The sequence below is a fragment of the Ursus arctos genome, unplaced genomic scaffold, assembly GCF_023065955.2.
Source record: "Ursus arctos isolate Adak ecotype North America unplaced genomic scaffold, UrsArc2.0 scaffold_30, whole genome shotgun sequence".
In the NCBI taxonomy this organism is placed as follows: Eukaryota; Metazoa; Chordata; class Mammalia; order Carnivora; family Ursidae; genus Ursus; species Ursus arctos.
Window position 1 is genome coordinate 8,283,955 of NW_026622986.1, and position 13,690 is coordinate 8,297,644.

General features: G+C 43.2%; 1 protein-coding gene across 17 annotated transcripts in view; it reads right to left on the bottom strand.

Moving 5' to 3' along the window:
• Positions 1-13,690, bottom strand: part of SVIL (supervillin) — a 232,382-nt gene that overhangs the window by 67,008 nt on the left and 151,684 nt on the right. For 14 of the 17 annotated variants that reach the window (XM_057304683.1, XM_057304684.1, XM_057304681.1 and 11 more), the window contains one exon: positions 147-227. The exons of the other annotated variants lie outside the window; for them this stretch is intronic. In XM_057304683.1, the coding sequence (XP_057160666.1) occupies positions 147-227 (81 nt within the window). The remainder of the gene's footprint in view (positions 1-146; positions 228-13,690) is intronic. 17 annotated transcript variants of the gene reach the window in all.

Sequence of the window (13,690 nt, forward strand, 5' to 3'; positions counted from 1 at the left end):
GTAAACACATCATTTTCAAATGCACTGCCATTAACAGAGGGCGAGAAGAGAGTTAGCATCTGGTGATGTGTGGAACAGCAAGGCCAAGTCAGCAGGGAAGAAGCACTCACTACACAGAAGCCGAGAGGTTCAGCTTGGGGATATACCTGGAAGGCCAGTTGATAAGAGAAGGTGTGTCCCCTTCGGAATCTTTCTGGAGAAACCACTCATGTTTGGGTTTCCCGGTACTATCGTGTACAAAAGACAAAACTTCAGATAATTTCTATTCGAATGTCAACACAGGTACAGACAATTATAATTTAAAACCTGAAGGCTGATTTTTGTTAAGTCAAGACTAATCCTGGCTTTGAAAACGTATAAACACATTTTGTCATGAGGTTTACATTCACTTCACGAAACTCCCAAGGGCACTGGCCCGTTACTAAACTCAAGAGATAGAAATAGAGCTATCCAAAGCCACCACATAAGGTGTTTTCCAAATAATCCGAAAGTACTAGGAGTCTGTTATAGTCACACTCTCCCCACAAATACCAGACAATTTTCTTGTAAGAAGTTGGATTCAATGTAAACTCATCATCTATGAATTTTGTCACGGGACATTGGTAAGTAGCCAAATACAAAGACAGTGTCCACGCAAAACAGCACATATCAAATAAAGAAAATCAATAAAAAGAAAGTCAATGAGATCATACCTTTAATTGCTCTTATACATTTTCCTTTTCCATTTGTCACTGAGCAATGCCACCAATGTAACAATGACTAACCAATACCAATTCAGGTCAATTCGATAAATGCTGAGTTCCTACCAAGTATGAAACACTGAACTGGGCTCTGAGGAATAACACAGGCGACTCAGGCATCACCCCAGCCATTAAAAAACTTACACTATGGCAGGTAAGATAACATAGGATTTACACATTCATTCCTTGACACACGATCAGCTATAACGCAAAATTGAACGTGATGAAGGAATTATGCCAGGTTGAACAGGCCAGAAAACCCCCGTGGTAACCACGTATGGCAGGACACGGGAGAAACAAACTACTGATGTGGCATCTTATGATGTAGAAAGAGAATCTTTACCAGCTCAAAACCATACCAACTTATCTGTGAGAGTTTTTCGATACTAGGCTAGACACACATTTTAGCTCAAAGCAGTTTCCAAAAAATAGAATGATAATTAGAATAAAATAATCTTAACTTTCTAAAAATCATTTTAGTTCAAGTTTTAGCTTAAGCTGACAGGCAAGAACCAATCTGTAACCACTACTGTACCTTTTGCTGTGACCACTGAAATCTGTCATGTTCTAGGCTTGGCTATCCCCCTGTCTTTCTACACCCGAACCTATCAGCCCACCTCCCTATCCCCAGCATTACAGCAATTCAGTCTGTAGTGAACAAAAAATTCAGATGTATGGAGAGCCGTTTTATCTCCAACCATAAAAGGTCTAATTTCTCAACATTCATATCAACATAGGAATAGTTAGCCTATCATTTGCAGCTACGAAAGGGTTGATTACTCTAGCATAGGATAGAGTGGGAGAAGAGGGAGCGGCAGATATTTGCTATTGAAAACCACCAAATTAATATAACTAAAATGCCTACCTCACGGAATTATTTTAGGACTCAAATGCATTTTGTATAATAGACTTCGTAAACTGTGAAGTGCCATACAGCTTTCTGGATATGACTTTCATTGATAAGACTAGCACTTGGTCAGCATCACTAAACACATGTTAAAAATCAATCATCAATCAATCATCAGTGGCTTGTTTAAGAACATGTTGGGTCAGCATCTGAAAAGTGAAAATCATACACAGGCATGGGGGCCTTGCTGGGCTCCGTTTATTTATTACACCACAGGGATGGAACTAGCCAAAAAACCAAGGAACCATGCTCATGGTAGCAAATACTGAATTTTTTTTTTTAAAAGATTTTATTTATTTATTTGACAGAGATAGAGACAGCCAGCGAGAGAGGGAACACAAGCAGGGGGAGTGGGAGAGGAAGAAGCAGGCTCATAGTGGAGGAGCCTGATGCGGGGCTCGATCCCATAACGCCGGGATCACGCCCTGAGCCGAAGGCAGACGCTTAGCCGCTGTGCCCCCAGGCGCCCCCAAACACTGAATTTTTGACAGTTCATGGGTAGTACATATGAATATAATGCAAAAGAACCAAAAATAGTGAAGGCATCATGCCAAGAATGTGGTGAGCCCTTTCAAATGCTCCTCCTCTCCTTCCTTCTTCATAGATAACACCCTAGTGGGCGTCTCTGAGTTATTGCCTTTATATTGTGAAGAGATGAGGCAAACAGAGTCTTAATTCAGAAGTCATGCGATTTTAAGGAATGTGGGTCCAGCCTCAACCAGGAGGATGAGTTTGTCTTAAGGAAGTTTATAGCAGGAGTGATATCGAGCAGTATTTCTCAAAGTAAGGTACTAGGATCCTTGACGTTGGCTCAGGCACTTACTTGGGTGATATCTTCCGCCATCAGAACCAGAAAAGAAGGAGAGAAGATGGGGAGACACCTAATCCAAACTAGACACTTTCTGCCTGCTGCTTTCTTGGTCTCTTCCTCCCCCCACCATCTGCACCTCTAGAGCTCGGGGTGCCCAAGACGGGCTCCTCTCCTCCTCCACTGACATTCAATGCCTTGATGTTCCCGTCTGGCTTTCACTTCCACATCGACCTCCCCTTCAACTCTGACTCTTGGACTCCACTAGCCACGTGACGCTCCCATTTGCATATCCGGTAGACATCTTAAGTATAACATGTCCAAAAACTGAACTCTTGATTTCCCTCCAAAGTCACCTTGCCCTGGAGCTTTCTCTATTTTAGCAAATGGCAACTCCCACTTCAAGTTGCCCCAGCCGAAAAAAAAAAAAAAATCGAGACTCCCCTTTGAATCCTGTTTCTTTTACACCCCGCATCTAAGTTATCAGCAATTTCACTGGGGACCTTCCAAACCTGCCCTCTTTCCTCCCCTCTGCTGCTGTCATTCTAGTTCGAGCCACCACCGTCTCTCACCCAGATTACTAAGATGACCCCCTAATTATTCTACTTGTTTTCATCCTTGCCCACCGACACCCTATTTTCACCTTAGCAGCCAGACTGGTTCTCTTTTGCACCCCTTTTATGCCTCTACATGTCATTTAGAGTGAAAGCCAAAGCCCTGGTGATAGCCCCTCCCCGATCGATCTCCTCCTCAAGTCTCGCCCCCCTTCTTCCCCTCCCCCTATGCTCCTGCCTCACCAGTGACGGGGGTCCTCAAACGCTCCATGCACGGAGTCCGCTCAGGCCTCTGCAGAGGCTACATCTGCCTGGGCCTCCACCCCAACGGCTGCACGGCTGCCTCCCTCTATGTAGGTCTCTGGTCAGCTACGATCCTATCAGAGAGCCCTTCCGGACCACTCTATGTCAAAGTAGCAACTGCCAATCGTTTCTCTCGCTCCCTTCCCTGCATTGCTCCAACTTCCTTCAGAGCACTTACCGCATCTGTCATGCTGCATGTTTCTTTGTTTGCTGTCTCTCTCCCAGGGGAGAAAGATTCACTAGGGGAGATGAGCTTCTTGAGAAAAGACTGTTGCATCACCAGCACCAAGAACAGGGTGTGGGCGAGAGCAGGTCTCGATAAATACTGCGGGATGGGTGAACTGCTGAATGATCATCTCCCTAACAACCCTCGGAGGTATGCTTTCACTCATCTTAGACAGAAAGGAGGGTACAAAAAAGTATATTGACTGGCCCAGATCAAAAGCTGGTAAAGAAAGGCTGGGGCTTGAACCCAAGTGTCGTGAGACCACCCCCCCCCCCAAGCCTACATCTTCACCTACCGGCTTCCAATTCTGGAAAATGAATGGCTAATGAATGAGCGACCCTCTCTGGCTTGAGTGAGAAATGATGTAGTTGGGGCACCAGTGTTCACACGCTCTGGGGCTAAGCAAGGAAAGCACCAGGGGTGTCCTGGCCACACCCACAACCCTGACTGGGTGGCGGTCTCTCGGCTGTGCCTGTTTCACCTTCAGCAGAGAGCCTGGAAATTACCTGTAAATCCTACAAAACCCAATTATCTTCTTCCTGTTTTTTTCTCCAAATGCACAACAGGAAATCCAAGGAGGCTGGCAGCGAAGAGCAATTTGGCTCAGGGGACACGCACCGCTGAGGAGGGGTGGGGGTGGGGTGCAGGGGCCCAGACTTGGCAAGGTGCGTGAGACCTTGTCTCCTTCCCCCACCAAAGCAATCTATAGCGGAAGACAAGTGTAAGAACCAACCACCTGGAAACGAGAAAATTCATGGGAGGGATAAACTGGGAGCAGGTGATACTGGGTGTTAAGTGGGAGGAATCAGAAATACTCTGAGGCCCAAGGGAATATTGCAGCTTGACTGGGTCTCTTGGCTGCCCCTCCTCGTCCTCTGGCACACATAGCAAATGATAATGTGACATGACACCTAATTCACAAAACCTAATTCCCACTTACACGGGCACTTTCCAGGATCAACATCACAATAGCTAAATATCAATTAAACATTCACTGATAAATATTCATGGGTCCGTTATGCCACAGGTGCAATGCCCGCATCAGGGAAAAGAATTTCAGCATGCCCACCTGACTTCCTTGCATGCTGAGTATCCACTAGGGAATCTGAAATTCAAAATCAGCTCTGTGTGAACGACCTTGTAAGTTTAAATCTCAACCGCTTAAGAGGGATTTCTTTTCTGACGATATTATAAACATTTCTCCTAAGATTTAAAAAAAATAATTTCACCAAATTCTTATTGGCTTCTTTGGAATTGACAAGAACAAAATACTCAAGGAATTTGATTTTATATATCAAAAAATCTAAAACTGTAGTACAGAAGACAGATTGTTGGTTGGAAGGACGTGGTGGTGGAGGCGAGGGCTGACCACAAAGGCACACAAAGGAATCTTTGGGCTGAGGCAATGGTTCTGTATCTTGACGGTAGTGATAGTCACACAACTTTACATGCTTGTCAAAATTCACAGAATTTCACTGTATATAAATTATACTTCAATATAAATATCTTAAAAACTTAAGACTTCTAAAACTTGTAATTCAGTGTACCTTCATAATTGATTTTAGACAACAGTCACAGTGAAGGGATTTACTTTGACAGAGATGTCTAGTGCAGTTAATGGAATTTTTAAATTCAAATATCTCTTTTCATTCCTTAAAAGCAAAAACATGTATAAATAAATAACAAATGAAAATGTGGGCCAAACACAGTCAATTCCACAAAATCTATTTTGGATCTTTTTCTTTCTTTCCTTCAAATTTTCTCCCTATAGACCAAAGAGACTGAGAAACGTGAGCAGAGAGCAGAAAACAGCCCAGAGTGGTCACTCCTAAGTGTTGACATTGGTGGAGAAGCCCAGTTCTTCCTTTTGAATTAAATGCATGGCTCTCAAACTGGTGGCTCAAGGTCTGAAACTGATCTGGCTAACTCACAGGCACTCCCAAACTACGGAATATAATGGACCCTTTTGGACGAGTTTTCCATACACTCTGACTCTGGTGGCTAAGGGATGTCCAAACTCAAATTAAAAAGTCTATCATTTCGTAAGAGTACAAAATTTATTTCTAGGGCCGAGGGGCCATTGTTTTGGAGAAGTAGCATAGTATCACGTGAGTTTTTAAAAATAAGGAAAAAAGAGGGGCGCCTGGGTGGCTCAGTCGTCAAGCATCTGCCTTCGGCTCAGGGCGTGATCCTGGCATTCTGGGATCGAGCCCCACGTCAGGCTCCTCCGCTATGAGCCTGCTTCTTCCTCTCCCACTCCCCCTGCTTGTGTTCCCTCTCTCGCTGGCTATCTCTCTCTGTCAAATAAATAAACAAAATCTTTAAAAAAATAAATAAGGAAAAAAGAGATCACATCTGAATAGTGGGAAGTAATGCTTTAGGCTCATTGTCTTCCTTTACATATTAAATTGATGCTGTTATTTAATGCAGTACGCCTTAATGTTATGCTTAACTATTTTTAATAATTAAAACTAAGTTAAAAACAATGAACCAAGTGGGAAGGGTTGTCTTGGTACAACATAACAAGTTGAGTGTACGATACCATCGGGCTGTGGCAGACTCTCCTTGCAGAGAGAGTCAACGGTCAATGGTGGTCAGAGGCATAGCAACTATATAAGCCTTTTCCATCTCAACTGGAGTAATGGTTACATGTTTCCCAGAACTCACCAACCTGCATCCTTAAAATATGTGCATTTTGATGTGAATTATACGTCAATTAACAAATATACCACTGTTGGATTTTCAAGTGGGGATTTCTTGGGGAGCCTGGGTGGTTCAGTCAGTTAAGTGTCTGACTTTTGATTTCAGCTCAGGTCATGATCTCAGGGCCATGAGATCAAGCCCCACATTGGGCTGACATGCTGGGCGTGGAGCCTGCTTAAATTCTCTCTCCTTCTCCCTCTGCCCTGCCCCGGAAGGAAGGAAGGGGAAGGGAAGGGGAAGGGAAGGGGGAAGGGGGAAGGGGGAAGGGGGAAGGGGGAAGGGGGAAGGGGGAAGGGAAGGGAAGGAGGAAGGAGGAAGGAAGGAAGGAAGGAAGGAAGGAAGGAAGGAAGGAAGGAAGGAAGACATAAATAGTGAGGACTTGTTGAGCAATGAAAAGGTAGAAATAGAGAGTCTTCCTGGAGCAGAAGCAGGATAAACACGTGGAATAACCAATTTCTTCCAGGTCCCCTCTGAACTAATCTCAGTACTGAAAGCCTAAATGCTACAGCCTCAGATGAGAAAGCACAAAGACAGAAGGTACGCGCACACAGAAAGAACTATCTAGAAAGCACTGGAGTCTGAGGAAGGTGCCATAGGGGCCTCCCAAAGTGGCTCAGGCTTCTAGTTCCCAGCTGGATTTGGACTTGCACATCTCCGGCTTCCATTCCAGCCACACCCCTGCTAGAGCAAAGTGACCCAGGGCCTTGGCTCCCTTAGTCATGAGACTAACCTACCACCAGCCATGCAGGACTGGAGACTGGGTTCACAAGGCCCCGGAAGTAGCCTTCCCCCCACCCCCCATCATGATGCCACTCACAGTTTAATAATATTTATGAGCCCACTGGCGCAAGATCACACACAAGAACTCCAACCTCAGACGAAGTGGAAAGAGCCTCGTCATACGTCAGTGCTGCTCAGACTGTGTCCCGCTGACTGGTGTCCCTGGCCCATGATTAGGTCAAAGACCTACATCCGAGCGGAGATGAGCAACGTCACCAGGCTTGCTGTTGAGTTCCGCTGACGGTCTGCTCACAGCATCATGTTCTCGGTGAGGAAAGGCCCCATGATTTACATTGGCCGCAACCCTCACAGTTATGGGCTGATACACCGCTTGCAGATTGGCTCTTTCAAGTAGCGCTATTACAGTTTGCTGACACTCCCGAGAAAATACAGAAAACAACAGAACATTCATTCAAGAATGACTGAGCCACTTGGTACGTGCTAGATGGTGGCAGTAGCAGGGAAGGAAACACGAAAATGACTAAGAGAGGCCAAGTACCCCTCATGGAAGGCCCTCAAGAAAGTAATGCTAACATTGAGATCGTCCTTCCCAATCTTACAGATTGGCATAATACCAAATCCGTGTTGCCATGTTCGGGCCATCCTGACCGGAACTGCTACATCCGGGGAGGTCAGCCTTGTGTGCAGGCAGTAAGGCCTCTGAATGTCCCTCCTCCCAAGACATGAGGTACAGGGGAAGCTGCATTTGTGAGACACCCTGCAAATTCACGATCTCTTTCTCCTCTTCCCTTTAAGCAGAATCATCATCAACGAGAAGCCAGGCTGGTAACCTTAGCGCTCCCTATGCCAAGCCAAACTTCAGCCTTGTAACTGTGCTGAGAAAATGACCATGTGATAGTGAGAACAGAAAGAACAGACTGGTTTGAGAGTCTAAGCACCAGAGAATGTGAAAGAGACTCCAAAAAATAATTCTAGTTTCTCTTAAGACAGGGAGAAGTTTATAAAAACTGGGAAAGGTCAAGAAAGCAGGGCAGACGGGAAAGCAGACTCTCGGGATATGTTCTCATTTGTCAACAGCTCCATCAGGAGACACCCAGATGTAATCTGAGCACTGCAGAACATGGGTGAACCAGTACTATTTGTGCTATTGACCGTTCACTCTCAGTGCTGTACCCCGAGATTGGACTAGCCATTTTGGCAGCCACATAAAGATTTTGCTGTCAACTAAAACTCCGAGGTCTGTTTCCCACGAACTGCTGTTAAATCAGGTTTCCCCACTCCTGAACTTGTATACTGATTATCCCCCCTCTAAGTAGAGGACTTTATTAAATTTCATCTTGTTAGTTCCCAACCCTAGCGCGGGTACATGTGCTCTCTTCTATCTTCCTTCCTGCTCCGTCCCTCCTTTCACCCTCTTCCTCATCATCGCCAAACTTGTTTACAATCCCTTCTCCTGAAATCTGATCAGCCTATCATTGATATCTTCCAGATTATCTAATCAAATGCCGAACAGGACCAAGTTAATGAGGAAGGCCAACTCGGAAGCACAGACTTCATTATCTCATGCCTGGGTAGCTGCAACCAACACATCAGTGGCCTTCTGACTGGAATCAACTGTCCTTCGGATCAACCATCCATACTGTTCTAGAGCAATCTTTCTAAAACACAGAATCAATCATCCTTGCTTTAGAATGCTTCAGAAACTTCCTGTCGTCCACAAGGCAAAGGCCAAATGCCTTGTTGTGTCATCTGAGGCGCTTTATGACTGCTCCCCACCTGGCACTTGGCCTCATCCCACCCCCACCGCCTAGGTCTTCACTGGGCATTGGTGTCTTCGTGCTGGGAGCAGCCTCCCTTCCATGGCTGGCAAACTCACCAACCACACATCCTTAAGGACTTCGTTCAACTGTGACCATTTCTCCACGGAGGAAAAGTTAATACACCATCTTGGTATTCCCCTGGCACCCAACCTTGATCTCTAGAACCTTATTTACTGTATCATGTTATGGTTATTTCCTACATTTTTAAAAAAATAATATAGCCAGCTACAAGCACCGTGCCTCGCACGCAGGAGACCCAATATAATTTTCTTCAATGATGAGCTAAACTATCTCAGAGCTGAAATGAATCCATAAATCAATACCTATGAGGTATGCATAGATACATGGATGCCTACTGTGTCTGAACTCTCCTAAACTACAAGTTTTCATTTTGCTTACAAGGGCCAAGTTTTTAAGGACCTTATGTAAATCCACATAAACTGTTTCTCTAATACCTCTGGTCTTCTTTCCTAAAAATCTTTCACCTTCAAAGGGCAAAACCAGCAAACTCTCTTCTCCAGTGTGTTGGATAATAGAACTGACATAAATAAGGGGAGCAGAGCACAATGGGAAGAATGCGCAGACGCAGGGAACTTGACTGAACGAATGAATGGGTGATGATGATGGCCTCAATGTTTTCAAAGTAGCCATATGGTCTTAATTCAATTCTTTCATCTTTAGTTTTTTTCATGTATAAAACATATTTAAATAATCTTCAGGATTACTTTTGTTTCTAAGGATTTAAAATTCTTTAACATTGAGTATCTATTCTTGGGAGGTCTTGGAGTGAGCCAGCTCCCCATAGGGCAGAGGTCACTCCCCTGGGAGAGGACCACAGGGTCACTGGGGACAAGAGAACAGTGAGGGGGTGACCTTGGATATAACAGAACTTTCTTATGATGTGGCAACTGGCTAGCAGAGAATTATATTACCAGGAAACAAGAACTCAACCCTAAGTTGTCATAGAGGTCGGGAGTTGCTCTTGGTCTGTATCCCTCGGTCTGGAATGATAGGCTTTAACTCCCTGGAACTCCTAAGAGTCAACAGACTAAAAAGTGCTTCCCGCTGCCACAGTGAAGTCAAATTCAGCCCAGTAGAATTAGTTTCACCCTGTGGGTGTCCAGCTCTAATTATATAACAGCGTCTAATTATAAAACAGTATTCAGCTGAAGAAGAATGGTTATTAACTTAGGCATCTCATTAAAATGAACAGTTTATATGCTTCAAGTTGCTGTTTGGAAAAAGTGCTAATGATTGCTTTGTGGGTCTGTGCAGGCGTGCGAACGTGCGAGGGCACGCGCACATGGCACAGCTCTGCACTTAAAAGCTGGCAGATGTCTGAATTTTACAACACACTAGCTAGGATTCTGGGTGATCTATTCATATTTAATTCAATGAACAGAAAGTGATACTTGCCAGTGAGAACAGAAGAAAAAGAAAAAAACAAAACAAAACATGGGCCTGAGTTAACCATATTTTAACAGTCAGAAGCTAGGAGAGCAGGGTAAAGGGATGTTTGGGGGTACAGGGGCTAAAGGATGAAAAGAGTTCCATCCCATTAGGAGATCTGTGAGAGGACCCGTACCTGGAGGTCTCTTCTTTAGAGACCTAGGTCTCAGAGATCTAGGTTTTCCCAGATACCTGACCTGACCTAGAGCCTGTGTTAGGAACACTCCTGCCCTGGCGGGACAGGGGCTGAGACAGGAATGCCTACGGCCAGCAGCAGCTTTCTCCCTCCACATTACTCCCTTGCGGACATTTCAGGCAGGTTAATAGAGATGTTTAACAAGGAAAACAATGAGCTTGAGGCTCTGAAGACAGTTTTTAGACTGAACCTCTCCCTGGGAGCTGAGCAAATACAATCAGAGACAAACTAAGAGGGGAGGGGTGATGGGCTAGCCTGGTGATGGGTATTAAGGAGGGCATGTATTGCACGGAGCACTGGGTGTTATACACAAATGATGGATCATGGAACACTACATTAAAAGTTAATGATGTACTGTATGGTGACTAACATAACATAATAAATAAAAAAAAAATAAAATAAAAAGCTAGCTAGCTAGCTAGCATAGCCTAAGCCCCTTTCCTTCTCAGTTGGCTGAGTCTGCTTGTCACCACGTCTCCAAAAAGGCCCACTGCAGAGGGTGCCCCAGGAAATCTTCCTGAGTCAATCCACAGGTCTGGCGTCACCAGAGCCCTGTCCAAAGCACCACTGACCAAGGGCAGCTCTCCTCGGGTCAAATTTCAGGGACAGCTCTACATACCATATTCATTTTCTAATGAGACAATTTGCTAAATTGGGTGAGGGGCAGGGACGGAAGTGGAGTCATGAAACAAACTAGGGTTTTCTAGAGTGGATCACCACTGGAAAATTAGGTCTAATTTTCCTCTTTGCCCAATACACAGGTCACTGAGAACAGGGAGTCACAGCGGACACTCAGGAAAACAGCAGGTGTGGGGCTCAGCTAGTAAGTTTCTCCACTCTCAGAAGTAACAAATACGGTGCATTTTCTTTTTTTTATTAACTAAGAAATACAAATTCTGCATTCAGGATTTCTATTCGTAACAGGAGCTCAGATTTTTAAAAATCTGAATAATCCACAGGCCCCAGATTCCCTTGAATTTTATTCTGAAATGCACAATGGCTGAATTAACAAAGAATGGTTCCTATTAGCAAAACTCCTTCTCTAGAAAACACAATTCTGAAATTCTAAATTGAAGGGGCTTGGCAGGACTGGGGAATGGGGATTAAGAGGTGTCCCAGGCTCTATTCTGTGAATACATATATTCTTCATTTGTCTTCAGAATGTCGTGTTCACCTGAACTCCCAGGCAGCTATAGGATTTCTGAGCTAAAGACCCTGTGACATATGTATTTTCTTAATCCTCTAAATGTTAAAATGAACATTAAATAGTTCTAATAAATTTAAATTTACTGCTCAGCCCTCAAGACTGTTATGAGCTTAGAATGCACTTAACTGTATAATGACTGTTCCGTTCGTGCATGTGTTAGTGTTTACGAATACATACAAACACCGTGCCTTTGATGTTGGCTCATAGTTGAATTTTTAGGATACCATAGGAAGTCTTTGATGGTATATTCATGGGTGACACATTAATATTTAATTAATAATTTAAAAAAAACAGCCTCGGGGCGCCTGGGTGGCACAGCGGTTAAGCGTCTGCCTTCGGCTCAGGGTGTGATCCCGGTGTTATGGGATCAAGCCCCACATCAGGCTCTTCTGCTATGAGCCTGCTTCTTCCTCTCCCACTCCTCCTGCTTGTGTTCCCTCTCTCGCTGGCTGTCTCTATCTCTGTCGAATAAATAAATAAAATCTTAAAAAAAAAAAAAAAACAGCCTCTTGCTAGTGAGCACAAAATAAAACGATGAAATGGGAATGAGTTAATTCAGAAACTAATAGCCCAAATACTTGGCAGACCTAGGTGATGAGAGAGTATAGTATAGCAGTGAGAAAAATATTCCATCTCAATGCTAGGATACATCCACAAATACATGTGGTATAAAATAATTGTATTATCTGTAGACAGTTTTTTCAGTTACTCCTCAATCTCCCTGAACTTTTCTGTTACTTATTTCCATATTGGATGACGCTGCATTTTCATTTATGGTTATTAAGACACTGAGATGTCTTTGGTTATTGTTATAATTCACAAAGCATTTTCTTTCTTCCTCCCAAATGGAAATCAGACAGCAATGGCTTTCTGACACCCAAATTTCCTGGCTCTAGAGAAAGGATATCTAAGCAGAATATTAATCCATTTAAATCCATCTTTGCAATTTGAATTGCTGTAGTCATTACAAAATAAATCCTCTTTTTTTAATCATACAGCACTATATTAGTTTCAGGTATACAATATAGTGATTCAACAGTTCCATACATTACTCAGTCCTCATCATGACAAGTATGCTCTTTAATCCCCATCCCCCACCCACCTCCCTCTGGTAAATATAAGTTTGTTCTCTATAGTTTCTGCAGCTAAGAGTCTGTTTCTTGGTTTGCTCCCCCCTTATCTTTTTCTTTTTTTGCTCTTCTGTTTCTTAAGTTCCACTTATGACTGAGATCATATGGTATTTGTCTTTCTCTGACTTATTTCACTTAGCATTATACTCTCTAGCTCCATCCATGTTGTTGCAGATGGTAAGATTTCATTCCTTTTTTATGGCTGAATAGCATTCCACTATAAATATATAGTGGAATGGATATATATAATATCTATCTATCTATCTATCTATCTATCTATCTATCTATCTCCATTCTTCTATCAATGGATACTCGGGCTGCTTCCAGAATCTGGCTACTGTAAATATTGCTGCTGTAAATGCAGGGGTATGTGCGTCCCTTTGAGTTAGTGTTTTTGCATTTTTGAGGTAAATACCCAGTAGTGCAATTATTGGACTGTAGGGTATTTTTAACTTTTTGAAGAACCTCCATGCTATTTCTTCTTTCTTTAGCTCATCTTTTTACATGTAAATATATCTCAGCATTTTCCTAATATATATATAGGAAAGGACTTGTGTTTCTTTGCCTCTAAATCATAGAATTGTACGCCTTGAATGGCTTAAAAAAAAGCACGTGCCTTTTTTAAATTAAAAAAATACATAAATAAAGCATGTGCCTCTTTAAGAATTGCTTTCCAATTTCTTAATTCTTTTAATCCTCTCTTTGTGAAAATCAAGTGCGAAGAGGCTGAGGTTAGGCTTATGAAAACTTCCAAAGTAATATGCTTCTTCAAATCATTGAGAAAGAAATAGCTCTTAAGGTTTTACATTAGAGATGCTTTTTAATATGAAGATTTTAACTCACACAAAACCATTAAGAAGCCTATCTTTTTACCTGCAGCACTCAACCAAGGTTTAGTTATTATTA